General features: G+C 32.1%; 3 protein-coding genes across 3 annotated transcripts; all 3 read right to left on the bottom strand.

Moving 5' to 3' along the window:
• Positions 1–2,680: 2,680 nt before the first annotated feature.
• Positions 2,681–8,955, bottom strand: LOC125810627 (uncharacterized). The gene is made up of 7 exons (XM_049490097.1): positions 8,770–8,955; positions 7,020–7,091; positions 5,446–5,535; positions 4,769–4,811; positions 4,316–4,422; positions 3,482–3,586; positions 2,681–2,937 (listed from the first exon to the last, which is right to left on the bottom strand). The coding sequence occupies exons 1-7, from the start codon at positions 8,953–8,955 to the stop codon at positions 2,734–2,736; spliced, it is 807 nt and encodes a 268-aa protein (XP_049346054.1). The 3' UTR covers positions 2,681–2,733.
• A 1,005-nt stretch (positions 8,956–9,960) lies between these two features.
• On the bottom strand, positions 9,961–18,212 carry LOC125810622 (cellulose synthase-like protein H1). Its single transcript, XM_049490093.1, has 9 exons — positions 17,798–18,212; positions 16,946–17,270; positions 16,256–16,384; positions 14,117–14,233; positions 13,754–13,966; positions 13,207–13,318; positions 12,190–12,383; positions 11,289–11,639; positions 9,961–10,612 (listed from the first exon to the last, which is right to left on the bottom strand). Exons 1-9 carry the CDS (start codon positions 18,058–18,060, stop codon positions 10,085–10,087), a joined length of 2,232 nt encoding a protein of 743 aa, XP_049346050.1. The 5' UTR covers positions 18,061–18,212; the 3' UTR covers positions 9,961–10,084.
• Positions 18,213–19,043: 831 nt separating this feature from the next.
• On the bottom strand, positions 19,044–19,616 carry LOC125810476 (secreted RxLR effector protein 161-like). Its single transcript, XM_049489945.1, has one exon. It carries the CDS (start codon positions 19,614–19,616, stop codon positions 19,044–19,046), a length of 573 nt encoding a protein of 190 aa, XP_049345902.1.
• Between the last annotated feature and the right edge of the window lie 1,639 nt (positions 19,617–21,255).

The following is a 21,255-nucleotide window of genomic DNA, read 5'->3' as shown; positions in this document are numbered from 1 at the left end:
GATGAGTTAGGTATGCTACTAGATACCGTAGGAAAGATCTTTGAATTATCTTTCCAATAACACTGCTGAGTTTGCTCAATTCTGAGTTCGTATGAGGGAGATATGGCCATTCAAAGTTGGGTTGTCTAGTTAAGGAAAGTCATAACCGGATTTTAGAAGGGTATTATGGTCTTTTCACTACACAATTTATTAAATTCATTTTTGGTAATTAAGTTGGGGTCTCAACGGATAGGATTCAGTTTACGCTATTGAAAACAAGTTAGGGTTTTGAGATAAGAGAAAAGAAGAGGAGAAAGGAGGAGAAGAAGCAAGGACTCGTCGCGTTCTTGAAGTTAAGCTCGTTGATTTCGCCAAGGGTTGATCCCTACGAGATATGTGAGATCACATAGCGTTGGGTTAGTTCACCCACGCGCCAAACATGATTAAATTCGGCGTATTGTGTTCTTGAAAGAAAAGCTTATGAGTTCTTGATGAATTTTGTTGAAGTTTCGTTTGAATCTTGATTGTGGAGTTTTTGGAGGAGTTCTTGATGTGATTTAACAAGATTTAAGGTTGTTTTTGAGTTGATTCTTGTATATTTTGGTTATGCATTCAAATCTAAGCATGTGGGGAAGGAACCATTCGAATCTAGAGGGTTTAGAGTTGAAAAATGAGCAAGAAAGTTTGGGGATTTTCTGGGGAGGGGTCTGGGGAGCCGCGCCAGCCATAGCTCCCTACTTTGTGCTCTGTAGTTTGGGCTCTGGGGCGCCGCGCTAGCCAGTGCGCCCCATCCCCAGTTCTGAAGTTTGCCCTCTGGCTCCCCGCACCACTCAGAAGTGTCTGGAAACTGTTTGTAGAAGTTGCTGGAATACAAGTCTAAACATGCTTTAATACTAGGTGTGAATAGAATGATTCACTTGTTGGTTAAGGTAAGATATTCATGGCTGAAGGAAATAACTAATACTTGGCCACTACTTGTTAAACATTTGGAAGAGTATACTCCTTTAAATTGTTGCAAGGTGGTGACTTGGAAACTACCGTCTCGGGGAGGATTTTTAAATGTAATACTGATGGGTGTAGCAAAGGGAATCCCGGTTTTAGTGCAGTGAGATACGGAGGAAGATGCTCTAAAATTGATGATGAGCTGAAATGGACGTCTAAACGAATATTTCCATACAGTGATTTGTGTGAGGTCGTCTTCATCTTGCAGCTCTATCTCAGATAATATTTTCACTCATCAAGTTGAAGAAGTCTTCCTAGGTGTTGAATCATGGCCTCAGTGAGAGCTTTTGACGTATAAGTAATTTCACTCCGAAATTGGAGGCGTTGAAGATTTCAGCTGGTCTAGTGGATGCGGTGAGGGCGGTCAATTGGCCAGCTTTCCATCGGAGAAGATGAAGTTTCATCTAGAGATTTGAGGAAAGTCAGTTGACCTTTTTGGGGATTCAATTTCCAAATGGGTTTCACTGCTTTGTTATTTAATTTTGTTGTTTCATTTCTCAGGTTTGGGCCTTTTGGGTCTTGACCATATACTTTCTATTTTTTTTATTAATAAAACCCACTTTTGAATTTTAAAAAAAAAAACACATGAGCTTCCCTTTTAATCCTAACTTTTAATATACAACTTCAATATTATTAACCAGTGTTTATTTTTAACACACACGACTCCATTTTTAGCTTAGGTCAACTTTTAACCATGGTAAGTAAGTAACATATTTGATATATGAAAATTGTGTGAAAAAAGATGATCAAGATTATTTTGATAAAAAAAATCAGGCAAATGGGAGATTTGTTAAAGTTTGCCGTGATTATCTACCATAATTAGATCTTTCTTGGTGAAAAGGTTTCTTGTTGGAAAAAATCTCTTCCCTATTTAGTTAATCCTGTCTTGGAAGAGATGTTTTGATTTTTTACAAACTATGCCACCACACAATAACATCAACAATCCGGTTCTTATAGAGTTTTATGTAGGGGAGATTATTCTCTCAATTCAACCCCAAAAGTTACCTTACAAGGGAAGGACGGTCCAAGTCTATATAGCAAATTACCCACCCATTCCCTAACCACCGTGGGACTTTAATCCACTCTAACAAAATAAAACCAAAACCCCTTTACCTGTCAAATATAAATATATAAAAAAAAGAAAACAAAAAAGCAATTCACTCAAACACCAAATGGTATACTAAAAAAAAAAACACATATAACTTAATTCCAGCTGAACATAAAGGCACAATTCAGCACACAACAGAGCAAAAGTATCAGTTTCAACAGTTGAAAAGTTAACTTAAAAGCTACTCAGGTCATTGTTTATTGTTTTTTCCTACAAAACAAGTTCACTTCTTTCCCTTAATCTTTGAAATTGTTGTGTTCTGCATTGCAATATTCTTCATAGTTGATACTGTCTTCATTCAGGGGAAAATAGAGGTCCATAAACATTGAAATGCAGCACCTGCAGCATCCATGCCGTTTCGTGGTCATCCTACAAAATACAAAAGTTTTACAAGTATACACATGAAGTTGTGACAGTATATCGACGATGCAGATTTAAGGTCTTCTAAGAAGAGCAGATGAACTCACACGAAGAATGTCCTTAAAGGTGTTGTCAAATAGCTGAGGAGGAACTTGGCGTATGAATGCTTCAGATGGCCTGCGTTGTGAAGGTTGATCAAACAATAAACCCAAGAGAGAAATAGATGATACTTATAAAGAAAATCACAATTATACATAAAACTTGAGCAGTAAGGACGAGAATGTTTACCCGATGAACTTGAATACTTCTGAAAGACTAAGAAAACATTGTATCACATACATTAGATGCAGCAAACAAGGTTTTTCAGTAAGTTTCTGCACCACTCGGTACAAGACCTGTACTATCGAGTAGAAGCGTTCAGGCGTAGCACTACAATAGGACATTCCCTTCTCTTGCATCAGAATTTTCATAACTATGAGAGTTGCAACCTGTGCGGATGTACAACATTCATTTCATATAAGATGCGAGAAACAACATATCACCATAAACCAGAAAAGTCATTCAGAAACACTATTATAAAACAGAATGGAAAATCAGGAGTGACAAACATATCACACGTGCTAGAAGAGATGTTTTAGCACTAGGTATACCATGTGGCTTAGATGCATGCAGGGCAGAGTCAGGGGAGCAGAAGGAATGTCATCAAACACCATTCACCAGATAATTACACTGTTGTATGTATATACAGTAGATATTTAATATCGTTGCCTTATTCCTATGTTTACTCTTTATATTTTGATTGTCTCTTATTAAAATTTGGATTACTCCCATAAACTTTTGAACTTTATTCCCATATTCCAATTTTTCATTCGAAAAATACATGTTTATTCAGGTAATACAGATACATTCTTATGATGAATAACAATAAAACTAAAATACATCATTTTGTGGTTACCTTAGAACCACTCTGAAGAACGTAGATAAAAGAAACTCATAACTTCTAAGCCTAAAATCATTACATAGCAGGCTAACCTTCCGTGACAGTTCATCGCATAGATCAATGCACTCCAGGCACGAAGGAACCACTTCCGTTTCCAGGAAAAAATGAAGAACCTTTGGTCCATATGGATCATCAAACTGCACCAGCAAACAAAATATCAGAATCATGAAGTAGGCACTTCCAAAAATTAGAATAATTCTTCAAATGTATGATCAGTGGTTAAATTGCATGTTCTTCAGTTTCTTTTGCTATTTATGGTTTCATGTAGTTTGATTATAGTATTATTTTGTTTTAGTACTGTTCTGCTACTATTTGTCATTAGACGGGACACGACACAGTTGCAGGTTATCGAGGACATGGCCTCAGATAGGAAGGTGTGAAAGATACAAAATAGGGTAGAAGGTTAGTAGGTAGGAGTGCGTCCATACTACTGGTAGTCATAGTACTACTCTTGTAATTTCATGTTCTTCGGTTTCTTTTGCTATCTATGGTTTCATGTATTTTGATTATAGTATTATTTTGTTTTAGTACCGTTCTGCTACTATTTGTCATTATTGTTACTACCTATTGTCTCTTGTATTTCCATCACGTTTCTAGACTGTTTTTGTCTTTAGCCTAAGGTCTAGCGGAAACAACCTCTCTACCTCACCTCTGAGGTAGAGGTATGGTATGTATTTACTCTACCTTCCCCAAACCCCACTTTATCCAAACCCCACTTTATGAGATTCGGTGGCATATGTAAACAACAAAGTATAATCACTGAACACATTCAATCTTGAAGAAAACTGGAAAAACTAAATCCATGAAATGAATTTAGTGACAACAGTGAAGAGAGCGTGTGTATATTTGTTCAAATGGGCGGATACCTTTGCTAGGGCACCGAGAACACCCAAGCTGGTGAGCCTCAAATACTCCAAAGGCTTGTCGTCTCCACTAGGCTTGAGAAATGGGTAGAAATAACATGGTATTTTAGCTGCAAAATGAAATTACTGGAAGAGTTAACTGTTTCTCACACAACAGTAAAAACATTTCTTATAGGCACAAAGTTAGAGTTTGAGGTAAACTAGAGCATTAAAAGGACATATTTCCATCGAAAAGAACTTGCAGGCGCATGATCTGCATTCTCACCGCAAAAATGATAATGAAATCGAATTTATCTTTTTGAAAGACTGAAGACATGAAAAAGAGGACTGAAGTGGAAAGAATTTGTTCTTCCACTCACTTTAAAACCTAGTCACCTGAATCTTTCCATATTCGTACAAAAACTTGATTCACTCTTACTAGTCATTTCAATTTTATCATTTCATGACCTGACTTACCTTCTATAAGCTCCTTTCTTGTTTCTGGATTTTTGGCCATAACCTGTAGAATATATCCATAAAGGAATAAGGTGGATACATATAACAAAGTGGCGGAAAAGTGGTGTCAAGAAATAAGTAATAACACAATATCAAAACTTCATTTCATGACGGCCTCATCTCAACAGAAGCTTGTTGAAAAACTAATTACAATTGAAAAATCATGTTCACCGAGTATGTTAGTCTTAGAGAATTATATGTTGTTCATACACTTATCAGTGGTATTACTCATAAATAATTTCCTCTTTTAGTTGTATGGCATTACGTTGATATTGATATCGAAATCAACTCTTTTACCCTTTCTAAGAAAATAGCTCACATATACTGATCCACTTACTGAAGTTAATATGCAGTTCTAGGTATTTAATATTGGTTCATGCTGGAAACATGATTGTTATAGTGAAATGTTATTATAGAGAATGACTGTTATAGAGAACATATAAATATAACATAACATGAAATATCGGCTTAATAAAGATTTCAATTTGAGAGAATTGAAAAAGCACTATTTCGTTAAAAGGTTCTATACAACTGCCCTTTCTCAACGTAGCATTTGCTTGAAATAGTTTCCAAAATAACTGTTTTGCACCTTGTAAACCAACAAGGGAAAGTACACTGTTTAATGAGATATTACTGACCTGAAACAAAGCAAGAGCATTACACACTCGAGTTGACTCCTTCATAGATAGCGTTGGGGGTGACAACTTCCAATACACTGATATGACCTCCTGAAATTCATAAGACAAACATTATTACACATTCACAACTTCTTGCACATTATTTCATCCAGAAACTTTTCTGCTAGGAACTTCTCTCTCTAAAAAAACTTTGCTCTCACTTCTCTATATAACTCTACACACCAACGGTAACTATGTAAACAGGGGAACCCTTATCCCCAGTCCACCTGCTGCACCCAACGGAAACTTGACAGCAACCCATTCTCAACCACAACACCTGTTATTCACAAATCACACCCCTCATCTTTCAATGATAAAGGGTCTCATCGATGTGATTGTGGACCTAACCTCTGATAGAGAACAACGAGGATAAACTAAACAATCTACATCAAGGCTAACTCTCCCCCCCCCCCACCCCCACCCCCCCTCCCCCCTTTTTTTTAAAAATAAAAAAAATTGTGCATACTTACAGAGAGAGGGCAATATGGTAGCTCATAGGGGTGGCAAAATGAAAACCCACCCGTTCAACTCGCCCAACCCGTTTAAGTTTGGGGGAATTATTGACCTGCCTATTCATTAGCTCAACCCATTAAAAATTGGGTTGATATGTAACCTGAATTGGCTCATGAGCAATCTTGTCAAAATATTTTTTTAATTTTTTTCAATTTGATATGTTATATATAGGCATAATTAAAAAAAAAGATGATTTTATTAGGTACTAAATAGTTAAAAAAAAACAAATAAAATAATTAAACTTAGTAAAATTGGGTTGGTTTGAGTCTTGACCCGTTATATAACTCATGACCTAACTCATTTTGACCCAATCCTTTCACTCAAGCAAATTTGGATTGGATTGGGTCTTGACCCCATTGTTGTCTTAACCCATCAGGACACATCCAAATTAAACCCAACCCATCCAATTGTCACCCCTAGTAGGAGAATCTACTAATTAGAATCTCATAATAGAAAATGTTAGTTTGCTACCTGCTTCTATGTGGGCTTTGTTGAGTTTGGATCAACAAGGAATTCCTAACTTCAGGTTTAAACGAAGGAATAGTTATATATTGATATTGTCTCTGTACATAACATCCACGTGTATATGTGGTAATTATCCTAGGAAAAATGTCATGCTCTTTAAGCTGATATTTTTGTCACCTCATCTTTTTTCTTGTTCAGGAGTATATGGTCTATGTCCTCCTCCATATACTTGTTTTCTTCTTTAATTTACAAGTTGGGGACAATGCCTAAACCCCCACAAGCCACCATCGTGGACTTTTGAGAGAAAAAAAACGCGTTCTTTTCAAAATATGTTGAAGATATAATTAAGTAACTATGAATGTATTTTCTCTAATCATCTAACCTTTTAAATTAGATGATCACATAATTTAACATGTATGGTATCAAACATTTTCTCTCTGTAACATTTTAAACATTTAGTCTAGAGGTCAAAAAATTCTAGCATAAACTCTAAAGAAAATCCAATTTAAGATTATACAACAGAATATATAAATCTGCGAAAATTAAAAGAGGTATACCAGCAAAAGCATGTAAACTACATTGAAGGTGTTCCACAGCAATGGAGCTAGATCTTCGCATGTATCTCGCTTCTGAAATATATAACAAAAGTCACCAAGTCAGAATCTAACAATTACAAGCACTATAAGCAATTTGTGTTTTACTAAGGTTATGAAGTTTTTTTTAGCTTTCAAAAAATAGTTTGATTCTACTCAATAATATTTACTTTTTACCTAACAGCTTGACCAAACACGTCAATTCTCTAGAATAAGCTCTTTCTTCAATTAAAAAAAAACACTTTTGATCAAGGTAGCTTGGCCAGAGAAGTGATTTAATTTTCACTTAATTATTTAAGTTATATGGAAAAAAAAATCAAAATGTTCTTTTCTTTGAGCTTTATGATAGCTGATTTAAGGTTAGATAATTTATATTTACTGGGTGCTTGGTTTTGTGTTGAGGGGATCCTTGGGGCCGATGTACCCCAATCTCGATTAGTCCTTAAATCAGTCTAAAACAACTCACTAGTTGGATGTTTTTACTTCAATTCAGCTAGTCCACTAACCTGGTGGATTAGACTAACCTATAACGCCAAACAAAAAAAGGGTTTTTTTTTTCTTCTATAGGTATAGAAATTGGATGGATAGTCTTTATCAGGCTTAGTGAGATTTTAGGGGTTTCAAAGAGTATTGAGCATCTTTTTAACAAAATTCATACAAATTCGGTCAAAACATATGATTTACATACATTTTTTATTGTATAGAATTTGGTTAACTTACGTACAACTTGCGTACAAATTTTGTTGTGTACAAATTTTATTAAAACATACAACATAACTTATATACAATTATGTTGTTGTATGTATTTTATTTGTTGTTGATTTTATTATGTATGTCATGTGTATTTCATTGTATACAATTTATTTATTTCTTCCTCATCGAGTTTCAATATGAAATTTCAATGAAAACCAACTCTCTAATTAAAATTTTGATACAAACTCCAAAGGATCAATAGTTTGCGGGAACAACTCAACCTGAATAAATAACAATTTCGCGAAAAATCACTTTGATTTCAAAGCTTCAAAACTTTTTAATGATTGTCAATGAAGTTTTTTAATAAAGTTATTGAAGCCTAAAGTTGAGAAAATTGAAGTCCTATTCCATTTGATAAATAAAGTTAATTTTTGCAATCAAATGGGAATTTCCCTCATATTGATAAATAAATTTATAATTTTACTTGTATATCTTAAAATTCACAAAAGTACTTGTACTCATCATCCTACAACAATAACAGTATTATTTTTTTTGTTGAAAAATTTAGTTGATTGTATTCATGTTACTCAAGAATTGCATTAATAATCTGTCTAGTTATAGAAATGACATTCCTAATTTTTATTATTGACAAAATTAAATAAATTTCTCTTTTTAGAAAAATTGAAATGCTTACCCTTAGGCTAGCTTGCGAACCACTTAATTAGGGCTTGTATATGCCCATTTTGGTACATATGATATATCTAATAATATATAACATGAGAAAAATAATCATATGAGTGATTTCTACAAACGAATAGCAAAAATTCATCCAATGTAAAATTTAATGGTCTTTTAAAAATAGCATATAAAAACAATCACAGATCTATAAATTCCTTTGCCTTCATATCTCAAAAATGCATAACAAGCACATATATAGAAAAACTAACACGGACATCAAATGTATACAAATGAATAAATAAAAATGTATATAAAAAAAAAGCATTTGAAACATTTCATATACCTTGATGAGTTGATACATGACTTCTCCACGAAGATTACTATCATGGAGTAACAACACCAATTGATTTGGAGTGAGACCATCTAAGTCATGAGAATTTTGTTGTATATCCGCATGAGAAGAAGAAATGTTGCATAGCGATGATATCAATGCAGAATCCGAAAATGGTGACTCTGGTAGATTCTCCATAAAAATTCGTAAGGGAAAATTTTTTCCTTTTGATTTTTTTTCAAATGAGAAAGAAGACAATAAAGAGAGAAATGTTTTGACTCTCTTTTAAAGGTGAAAGAAAAAAGAGTTATTTGCTCAATTCTTTGAAAGAAAACTAAGTAGGAGATGGACAAATTTATAATTATATTTAATTTTTTGGCTTATGTAGATTCTTACAATTAGGGGGAAAAAGTTATGTCTTACAGTAGTATTTACTATTCAACCCCTTCTAAATTAAATGACACTCCTTTTATTTTTGACCAAAATGGATATTATTTTATGCAGAAATTTAAGTTTTGTATGTATTGGGTTTTAAAAAGGTATGAATGGAAAATAATGGGTTGTGATTTTTTTTAAGAGTTGTAACTTTTTCGAAAGGTTGTGACTATTCATTAAGGTTGCGACTTTTTCGAAAAGTTGTGATCTTTCCTATAAAGCACAATAAGCACATGTTCATATTATCCTTTGTTGTCTATAAATAGAAGAGTTTCCTCTCAATTTTCAGCAACGGATTTTCTAAACTTCTCTTATTCTGCATAGACGAATTCTAGTGTACTTTACTGCCTTTGAGTGGTTCGCTGACACCCGTGGTTTTAGGTACCAATAGACCGGTGGTAAGATCTTTCTATCCTGATAGAATATATTTCATTAACCTCGAGAACTTGAGGGGAATAATTTCCTTAACGACACATTGTGCATTCAGTGGCCTCGATTTTTTTCTTCTCAATATTGTTTTTATTTTGTTGCAGACTATACTTTCTTTATTGGTTTTAACTTTTTGATTCTGAAGCTAATATTCTTTAAACTTCGTTGTATCTTACAAAGTTTTGCAAAGCTATAATTCGAGTCCTTAGTAATACAGATAAACAACAGTATGTAATAGAGTAAAATAATATAATATTGTAATTTTATCAAATGACTGTTACAAATGATTAATTTTCGGAAAATTAGAGATTCTAATTGCTATCCTCAATTTCATGATATATAGCCAAATAAATATTTGACTAAACAAAGAGTTATATTATATAATTACACTTACACTTAAATTCAATTACAAGATATTCTTCCAAACATTCAAAAGTAACATCTAAAATTATATTCTTACAATTTATTGTTTAAATTTGAAAAGATGGACTAACAACAATGCCAATGCCCCTGCCTTGAGAATACTTGATGTTGGTATCCCATACTTTCCTTTAGCAAAAAAGCCCTTCAAAAATGCCCAAAATACAAAAACAATCCACATAATGCATATAACTTCTCCTAATCCCCATTCAATATTATTCCCTTTCTTAAAATCCAACACTCCAATAAACAAGGCACTAAGATTCAATAAGAGAATTGCAGTTCCAGGCACAAAAATTGGAGAATCATCAAATGTGAACCTTCCAATATCAGAATTTGTGTCATTTTGGTCCTTTTTTGTAACTTCAAATGCAGTCTCAGAAAATCCAAGTAATTTAGTTGTAGCACTTAGAATACCAAATAGCCATGCACTCATAGCATTAACCCTCCATATTCTTTGATTGTTCATCCATGCTATTATTGGTTCATTTGCTCTAATATACTCTGATAAACCATATAGATTGTAGATAATAAAGATTAATGCTGGTATAACTATACTTGGTTCATTTGCCTGCATATATACATGTAACAAAATTTTGTAGTCATTGTTGGTATATACTCAATATATAACATGTGTATAATCATGTACACTTTTTTTATACAGTAATTATATATTAGTTGTACACTATAATGTTAAATATGTATAATATTTATGTTAATATAAACAATATATACATTTATTGGTTAATTTGGTGGTGGTTATACAGTATAGAAATCTCGATTTTCTATTGTGAGTTTCGTTGAAAAGTTGTGTAGTGAAAAATTTCCTGAAAAGATATAGGGCGATTGACCAAATATATAAGTGTTGAAGGTGTGTGGTCTTAAATGTTTGAACTTACTTCACTACAACAAAAACAACTTTTAGCGGCAATAAATATTGACATTAATAAAGAGTGTTAAAGTCTTTACCGGCATTAGTTAAGTGCCATTAGAACCAATGTCACTAAAGGCATTAGGGACATATACGAAGAGTGTTAATTGTCGCTAAAAATACATATTTAGCGGCAATTAAGAATTAATTGCCGCTAATAATCATTTTTTATGTAGTGCTTGTCTTATAGGAAAAACTTCAATCTTAATAAGTTTTGACTTTTGATAGGGAAAACTTCAATATTGACCTAGAATGTTTGTATATAGAAGACATAGGGGATTAAATGTTCAAGACCACCCATTTTAAATATTCTTACCTGGGGTAAAAAGTGGGAATTGGTGATGAGGCAATATGCAGGCAGAATAGCATAACAAACTTCAAAAATGGATCTCAGGGCCCATAATTGGATCTGCAAATAAGCCATGCATTGTCTCAATTGAAGCTTCCCAAAAAGGGTTCCAATAATTGGGCTTTTACTGTTAAGGAGAACTTCAAAAAGCCCAGTAGCCCATCTTTTTTGTTGGATCATTGAGGCAGGCCCAGCTGCAGGTGCACATCCAAGAAAGGCAGGCGGGTCGGGTAAACAGTAGGCGGATTTCCAGCCTCTTGATTGGATAAAGAGTCCAGTAAGGACATCTTCTGTTACAGTACCATATAGCCAGCCCAACTGATAAATAGTACGATGAATTAGCGTTTGACTATAGATTTTACGAGAAAAAATGAAATTCTTATTTAAAATATTTATTTATCATGAAATTTAATTATATTCTAAAAATATGATTTTCAAAAACTAGCTTAGACCAGTTTTTGGGACTTCCACTAAAAAAACTTAATAATTTAGCTTTTAAAATTTAAAGTCAAACTTATTTAATCAATCTTCTCATCAAATGTGAAAAAAATATGTCCAAACTTTTAACCTCCACTTGTCCTAAGAGCAAAACCTTCAAATCAAAAGTCAATTTTTAAAAATTTGAATTTTTGCCCTTGTGATAATAAGCAGGGTCAAAAGTTCAAGACAACTCCTTTAAAATCATTATTATAAATCACCTGATAAGAAATGAATTTAAACATTAACTCAACTTCAAATTTCATTAAGTAAGAATTGTATCATACCATACTAAAGATACCATTTATTGGGACTGCAAAATACTTTATTATTATTTTTTTAGTTAAATGAATAGTTAAACTATTACTTATAAAAATGAATCAATAATTACCTTTTGACCCCAAGCAGTGCCAAATTCAAATCCACAGCTTCCAACTTGATGTGCTATCTCAATGGAACTTGAGGGACAATCAGAATTGAATTGCTCAATAATATTTGATCCTTCTAAGAGAGTCTTAGCAATTGATGTTGATAACTTCTCTGACATTCCATAAGTTTTCTGTATATACTCATCCTTCAATTCTCCTAATTATCATCATGAAATTAACATGTCTTACTAAAATGTTAAATTATGATTTTTCAATTGTGTCAATACAATAAGATAGATGCATGAATCGCTATGTGGTTTTATACACCCTAAAAACGAATGAATACGCGCCTAAATGAAAAAAAATACGATAGAAATAAAATTTGTAAATGAAAGATAAGCTCACGAAAACAATAAGATCATCAACATAAACTATAAGATATATACAGTGCCATAGCTACAACCAATCAAAGGGTGTCCAATTGGACACCCTTTGTCGAAAAATTACATTATATATACATGCCAAATTCTACATTTAAAAGATATATATTTAAAGTTGGACACCCGACAAAAATTATGTCTTTGGCGCAGTAGTAATGGGTGTCCATTTGAGTGAAAGAGTTCCAGGTTTGAACCCAAAATAACACAATATTTTTTTGTTTTATTATGACAGTCACAAATCATTATTGTTGGACACCCTTAATAAAAATTTTGACTCCGCCACAGAATATATAGACTACTTATAGGTTAAACCGGGTATAATGTTAAACAATATTATATGAGGATATGTGGCATAAACCGTTTTTCTTACTAGACATAAAGCGTAAGTTTTCCATTTTTTTTTAAATATACCATTTGAAAATTCATATATTTAAAAACTAAATAACAAAATCTTATAAGTCATAATAGTTAATAATTTAAATTATTTCAAAATGTCGCGATAATCTTTTAATTTTATTTGACTCTCCAAAAATAAATGTGTCCAATAAAGTGGAGCCAATAATATTATTTTTTTTATTAAAAAAAGGTTAGTTTTCATACCTGCAGTTATTTTTTCATATGGTGACGAGCCATATATAACTTTTCGTCTATGGAAACATCCCGATCCTTGATAAAATGGCCCTTGAATACCACTAACTCCTCTTCCAAAATACTATAATAAGCAAAAGATAAATATTAAATATTAAATAATTAAAAGGCATAATTTATAAGTATGTCCTTTAACTTAGCTTCATCTGACATCTATGTCTCCCTCAATTTTGATGTGTACAAGTGGATACTTAAACTTGTATAAAATTGAACAAGTAGACACAGGTGTCCTACGTAACACCATACACATATGACGCCACGTAGGACATAAAATTGCTACGTAGAATGTCATATAGGACGAATGTGTCTCTTTGTTCAATTTTATACAAGTTTAAGTGTCTACTTATGCACAATCAAAGTAAGTGGACGTAGATATCAATTGAAATCAAATTAAAAGACATATTTATGTATTATACATACAAAATCTATAATGATCAATGAAAGTTTGGTCTTAGAATCGAGTTAACAAATATTTTTTTAATTTATTATTTGAATTTACCTCGTGTAAAACTTTTAATTGATTTCCATAAGGATCTTCTTTCAATCCATCATAAAAGAATTGTGGAAATTGAACAAAACCACAGTCTATCTCATCCTTAGCACCAAGAAAATAACACATGGCATGTAGAACAACTTGTGGGTTATTTGCATACATGTCACAATCCACATTTAGCATGAATGGTGCATTTGTCATCACTCCAGATACTCTAGTCTGTTTATAATGCACAAAATAAATAAAATATGTACAAATTAATAAAGAGCAAAAAAAAACAAGGAACATTTATTTGATATTTTTTTTTAAAAATGAATTAACTTTAAAAATACGTTTGATTATAAAATTTCGAAATTCAACGGATCTAACCAGAACATTCATGGCGCCAGCTTTGAATTGATGTGGATGTTTTGGTCGCTTCTCTCTAGAGATGTACACAAGATGAGGCAATCCATCAGCAACACCCTCCTTGTTCTCCAATATAACCTTCACATTAAATTATATGTTATGCATTTACAAATATTGTAAAATATTTTGTAATTTAACTTGTTATAATAAATTATTTATTTTATTTGAAGGATAACCTAGCTAGTATTATTGTGAAAGTTCTAAAGAGTATTAAAAACATTATTGAAGATTTAAATATATTTAATAATAGTGGTTGAATATGAATTTTACTTGAAAAATGATTGAAACTTGAAATACTTTACAAATTAGTTTTCAACTACAAATTCTCCCAAGCTAAATTTGATATAACGGAGAAAATTGTAAAACAAATATTCATTATGTTTCAACTTTGTTTGTCTTACTTTTTCTTTTAATTTTAAAAAAATGTTTGTTTTCCTTTTTAATAATTTTTAATTTTAATTTTCCACGTGACATGTTTAAGACTGCAAGACTAAAAAATATTTTATTACATTCTATATAAATATTTTTAGCTTCAGATTATATTAATATTCAAAAATCTTTTTCACTTTTTTAAGCTCCGTATCAAGTTAAACCAGCAAATAAATTGAAATGGAGAAAATATCAACTAGTATTCATGTCCAAACGGCTGCCGTTAAAATCGAAAAGCTATTGGACATATATTGTCTAGTTTTAATTTGAGAATTGGTGGATATGAAAAATAAAAGGAATTCTTTTCGCAAGGATAAAAAAATATCAGTATAAAACAGAAAATGAATTGTTGCAATTGAAGTTGACTGAAAATGACTAAGTAAAGAATATATATACGTCAAAACATATTAAATTTAGACCTTACATTATATATAAACAATTTTGTAAGGTTCGATGGGACCCACAATAATATTATGACAATATATCATCAAACTTTTATTGAATTTAGGGAAAAGGCCTAATATACCCCTCAACTTTGTCATTTAGAGTTGATATGCCCCTTATTATGAAAGTGACTCATATATACCCTTACCGTTATACAAACAGCTCACATATACCCCTACCATTACAAAATGAGCTCACATATACCCTTCACTTAACGGAAGTGAAAAAATTAGTTTTAAATTTATATTTTTGACTTTTAATTTTCTTAAAAATTAGTTAGGGGTATATATGATTCTTCTAGCAAAGTTCAAGGTATATTTTAATCTTTTTCATACATAAATTATTTTTTGACTTCTTTGATTATAATTATTTGAGTTTCTTATTCTTATTTTATTTTTTTCTTGCATTCCTTAGTGTAAAGAAAAAAATTTAAAACTATTTTTTTGTGGCTATATTATAATTTAAAACTATTTTTTTTGTCTATATTGTAATTTAATTTTTGTATTTGAAGAAAAAAATTTGGTCATCTATAATAAGTTTTACAAGAATATTAGTGAAACATAAATAAATTTGACCATCAAAATAATAAATTTAAATTAGTCATCGAAACAAAAAAAAGTTAAAAAAAAATATGTTTGAGGAGGATTAAATATTGGGATTATGTTTTTTTTTTTAAATAATAAATTTTAAAGTAAAATTAATTTTTTTCATTTCCGTTAGAGAAAAAGGGTATATGTGAGTCATTTGTATATAAGTAGGGGTATCTATGAGCCACTTTCATAACGAGGGGTATATCAGCTTTAAATAACAAAGTTGAGGGGTATATCAGACCTTTTTTCCTTGAATTTATATGATGAAAAATAGGAATAAAATCAAGCATGTTGATAGATATTTTAATTATATTTACATGCCTAGTGTTAAAATACTACAAACGAAAATGATAGGTGGCAACTTTGCAATGGAATGACTAAAAAAGATTTTGTAATATTTGAAATTAGAGAGGAAATGAAAACTTTCCAAAGAAAAACAAAACATACATCTTCTCTCTTAGTAATAAGTTAGATTTAAAATATCATTTTATCAAATAAATAAAATGATTTATAACTACACAAATATATAAGACTTATTTTAGATCATAAATTTCAAAAAAAAAAAAAAATTCTTATATTTTATGTTAAATTAAAATATATCATATAAATTAGGACGAAAGGAGTATAACTGAAAAACCTTTATAATGGTCGGATGATTTTTTTGTTGGATATTTGAGAAAACAGCAAAATCTCCAGCAAAATCAAATGTCTCTGGTTCTTGAGTACTTGCGTCTTCTATCTTTTTACACAACTGTTTATATTCATCCTGCAATTTCCAGACAAAAATTAGTTTACTTTATATAGTACTCCTTGCAGGTATCTATAAAATATTATATAATGATTGTACCAATCAAAATTTATATTAAAAAAATAAAGATTAAAGTTCCCTATTTTTATTGTGTAAAAATCCTATTCTTGATTTACATTTACATTTTAAGAGGCGGGTTAGACTGAATTTGAGCATATCAAAAATTACTTGGGCTAAAATGAATTGGACACGCATAAACATACTAAAATATGTGTCTTAACTCAACCCTCTCACTCCTTACTAAGTTTCACTTAGTTTATTTGTTCTTGCATAATTTTTGAGTACCTAAAAAAAAATAAAAATTATTATGGCTATGAATAACCTATCAAATAAAAAAAAAAGCATTTTAATAAGATTACTCATGACTCAATTTAGCTTCATATAAGCTCATATTTTTCTTAGAATGAAAGAGTTTTTATGAGTAAATAAATTAATGAAAGCATTAAATAGCAAAGTGATAAATTATATTTAACTCTTTTTATTTATTTTATTTAGAAACTATATAATATACATATATACCTTCATTCTTGTCCAATCTTGTTGAAACTCTTGTGAACTATCTTGTGTTGGTGATGAGTTACCACTAAAATATCGAAAAGGAGCTCTAAGGGCAATATTATATTTCTTACAAAAAGGAACCCAAAGTTTAGCAAATTTTGATGCTTCAACAAGTGAATAATACGTAACAATTGATGCACCATCGTCTGAGACATAACAAGCTAGCTTATTAGCCGGATAATCCACCGCTAACAACGATAACACGGTGTTTATCGTTATGAGAGGCGGTTCTAGGACGGGATCTGCTGTTGTAACAAATATGTCCACAGCTGGAAACTTCGAAGTCCTATATAAGATTATACAAAATAACAAGATCTTATATTAGATATATGTACCTAACAGATATTAAAATCTAAAAATTGGCAAGTGATTTATACTTATTAAGGAAATATTTCAATTATATATATCTATACAAAAAATATTTTATGGGACATATTTTTAATTGAAGAGGTTTTGATTGAAGCCCTTAGCTCCACTATATATTGCTATAAGGTACTTCAAATATAACTTCAAATAAACAATTATAATAAGTGAAATTAATAATCTGAAAGAAGAGAAACGACCTATATTAACAAGCAATGATATCTACAAATAAGTTATATAAATTCAAGAGTGACGTTAGATTTTGCACGCATATATACGAGTTCAGTAGAATTCAGTAACTTCGACTCATGATTTGCTTTTAACAATTCACTTAATACATAAAAAGGAATTTAATAGCTTGTTTTTTATTTAGCATTCAAAACTCATTAACTCAAAATTCTATCTCCGCCGCGACTAACTATATATCAAGAGGAAGTTTGATTGTGGTACCGTTCCAAAAGGCGTAGAGGATATGTTTTTGGTTCAACTTGATTCCATTTTGTGCTAACGGTGAGAATCCAAATGAAAGTGAACCATGATTCACATATAAGAGCCAAGAGCCATTGTAAATTATGAAATTTTAGAGTGAGGAATCTATAGGCCAAAAGTGAGAACAAAAGGAAAAGAATGAAGAGTTCTATTACTCTTGATATATAGTTTTTTCTATACTTAATTTCATAAAGAGGAAGAGAAGAAGGTGTTTTGGGAGCCATTAATAATGGAGAAACAAGATACACAAAAACTACTAATTATTGGAAATGAGTTTTTCCCTTTATTTGCTTCTCAATGTTTACATATATTTATAGATAGTACACCACGGGCTAAACGTTGTGCTAGGGCGGTACTAAGCTTGCGTTTGAATATGTAATTTCATATCACAATCGGCACAATAATATTTATTTTTTTCTAAGTAATTAATACTAGCCACTTAAAAGATTGTAGTGTATTGTACAATTGTTTTTTAAAAAAATATTTATTTATAACAATATCCCCACCTTATTTAGTAGAAAAAGAATTTAAGGGATTTCATGAATAATTTTTTCATTTTCACTATTTTATTCAGGGACAACTAGTCTCGATATTATCATTCCATGATCTAGTAGGTATAAAATTTGTTGGAGAAGAAGTACAGAGAAATCTGGAAATAATAAAAAAGAGAAGGAAAACTGCGACTTCTTTCAATTTATGATTAATTGGAAGTTACAAAATAACAAAATATGCCCACATGATATATAGGCTAAGTGATAAATAACTAATCCTAAAATATAGGTCCTATAACCCCACTAAAACACTATTTCAGCAACACTAGGAAACTACCTAACAGGATGCAGAAGATTAGTTCAACCAAACTATCCATGTCCTAATGTACGTGTTCCTACTTTGTTTTGAATCACTTTTCAACATTCCCTCTTGATTCAAAACTACAGACACCAAATAATCCTCTGAAATAGCAAAATTTCTCTTTAGATATAGCCTTGGTAAGTACATCTGTCAGCTGGTCTTGTGTCTTGCAATACTCCAACAATATTTCCTCTTTTGCTACCAAATCACGAATAAAATGGTAACGAATATCAATATGCTTTGTCCTGCTATGGAATGTTGGATTCTTGGTCATGGAGATTGTTGCTTTATTGTCACAAAATATCTCTGTTGCTCCCTTCTGCACTTGTTGAAGGACTGCTAATACTCTTCTTAGCTAGACAGCTTGACAAGCTGTTGAAGTTGCTGCAATATACTCAGCTTCTGAGGCTGACAATGTAGTTGTAGCTTGCTTCTTTGACCTCCAAGTCACCGCACCTGAGCCTAGAGTGAAAACGTTTGCTGAAACACTTCGTCTGTCATCCAATGAACTTTCATAATCGCTATCTGTGTACCCACACAATCTGAAATTATTGGTATTTGAGTACCAAATGCCATAGTCCAAAGTTCCAGCAATGTACCGTAAGATTCTCTTTGCTGCTCCATAATGTACCTTTGAAGGTTGCTGCATAAACCTTGAAACAGCACCAACAGAAAATGCAATATTAGGTCTAGTGTGCGTCAAATATATTAGACCTCCAACCAAGCTTCTGAACCTCCTTGCATCTGCTAACTCTTCTTCATTCACCTGCTGCAATTTTTCATTTATAATCATTGGTGTAGCCGCAGGCTTGCAATTGAGCATGCCAAATTTATTGAGAAGGTCTCTGCCATATTTCCTTTGTAAAAGAAATATTCCATCCTCGGTTTGGTGGACTTCAAGGCCCAAAAAATAATGCAATAACCCCATATCCGACATCTCACTCATTCATCATTTGAGACTTGAAATTATCCATAAAAGAATTAGAAGAGCTACTGTAAATAATATCATCAACATAAAGGCATACAATGATGAAATCATTACCTTCCTTCTTCACATATAATGTGGGTTCATTCTCACTTCTCATGTATCCATTTTTCTGGAAGTAACCATCGATCTTGCTATACCACGCTCGAGGGGCTTGTTTCAAGCCATACAATGCCTTTTTCAGCTTGAACACCTTTGTTTCATTGCCTTCCTTTATGAAACCTTCAGGTTGAGTTACATAGACTTCTTCTTGTAAGTCTCCATTGAGAAATGCCGACTTGACATCAAATTGGTAAACTGGCCATTTCAACTGTGCAGCCAATGGTAAAACCAGCCTCATTGTTTCAAATCGAGCTATCGGAGAAAATGTTTCTTCAAAATCAACACCATACTGTTGTGCATAGCCTTTTGCCACAAGACGAGCTTTGTGCTTTTGTAGGCTACCATCTACAACAAATTTTGTTTTAAACACCCACTTCAAACCAATTGCGTTTTTCCCTTTTGGTAACTCCATCATTTCCCATGTTCTATTCTTTTCAATGGATTTCATTTCCTCCACTATTGCTTTCATCCATTCTTCTTTTTCTGCAACTTCTTCATAATTTAAGGGATCTGAAACAGAAAAAGTAAATTGACAAGTCGCATAAAGGTTATTAGCATACTTGGGATTTGGCGTTCTAAGCCTTGTTGATCTTCTTAATGGAACTATCCCATCTGAAGACTCTTCATGAGTTGCTGAAATCGGTGAGGTTGGTAACTCCATGGAAGAACCTGAAAGTGAACTTGCAGGGGTTGACCCTTTTTCTTCTTCTTCAGTGATTCAAATAGGCATAGGAGTTTCTTGTCGCACCAGCTTTTCACTCCAATCCCAACTTGCATTTTCATCAAATATTACATCTCTTCTAACTAAGATCTTGCCATTAAAAGGGTTATACAATCTATATGCTTTGGAGTGAGTACAATAGCCAATAAAAATGCATTTTTCAGATTTTTCATCAAGCTTTTGACGAGCTTGTGAACTTACCAAAGCATAAGCAACACACCCAAAAACCCATAAATGACTTACATTTGGTTTCCTACAATGCCAAGCTTCATAAGGAGTTTTATTCATAACAACTTTTGTTGGTGAAAGATTCAACAAGTAAATAGATGCTGCCACAGCTTCTACCCAGAACTGATTTGTGAGTTTCTTTGCTTGCAACATGCTCCTTGCCATCTCCACCACAGTCCGTTTCTTCTATTCAGCGACACCATTTTGCTCTGGGGTATAAGAAGTTGTTAACTCCCTATGGATGCCATTTGTTTCACAAAACAAATTGAATTCGTTGGACACGAATTCTCCTCCTATATCTGTGCGAAGAACTTTGATACTGCAGCTACTTTGGTTTTCCACCAAAGCTTTAAATTTCTGAAACTTTTCAAATGGTTCAGACTTGCTCTCCAGAAAATACACCCAACTCATGCGACTATAATCGTCAGTAAATAACAAGAAATAACGACTTCCACCTAAGGACTTAGTCTGCATAGGACCACATAAGTCAACATGTATTAATTCTAAACATTTTGAAGCTCTCCATGCTTT

This window comes from Solanum verrucosum, unplaced genomic scaffold, assembly GCF_900185275.1.
Source record: "Solanum verrucosum unplaced genomic scaffold, falcon-dt-bn FXZP01000118.1, whole genome shotgun sequence".
NCBI lineage: Eukaryota > Viridiplantae > Streptophyta > Magnoliopsida > Solanales > Solanaceae > Solanum > Solanum verrucosum.
Note: the sequence above shows the minus strand (reverse complement) of the source record. Positions and strands in the feature narration are given on the sequence as shown.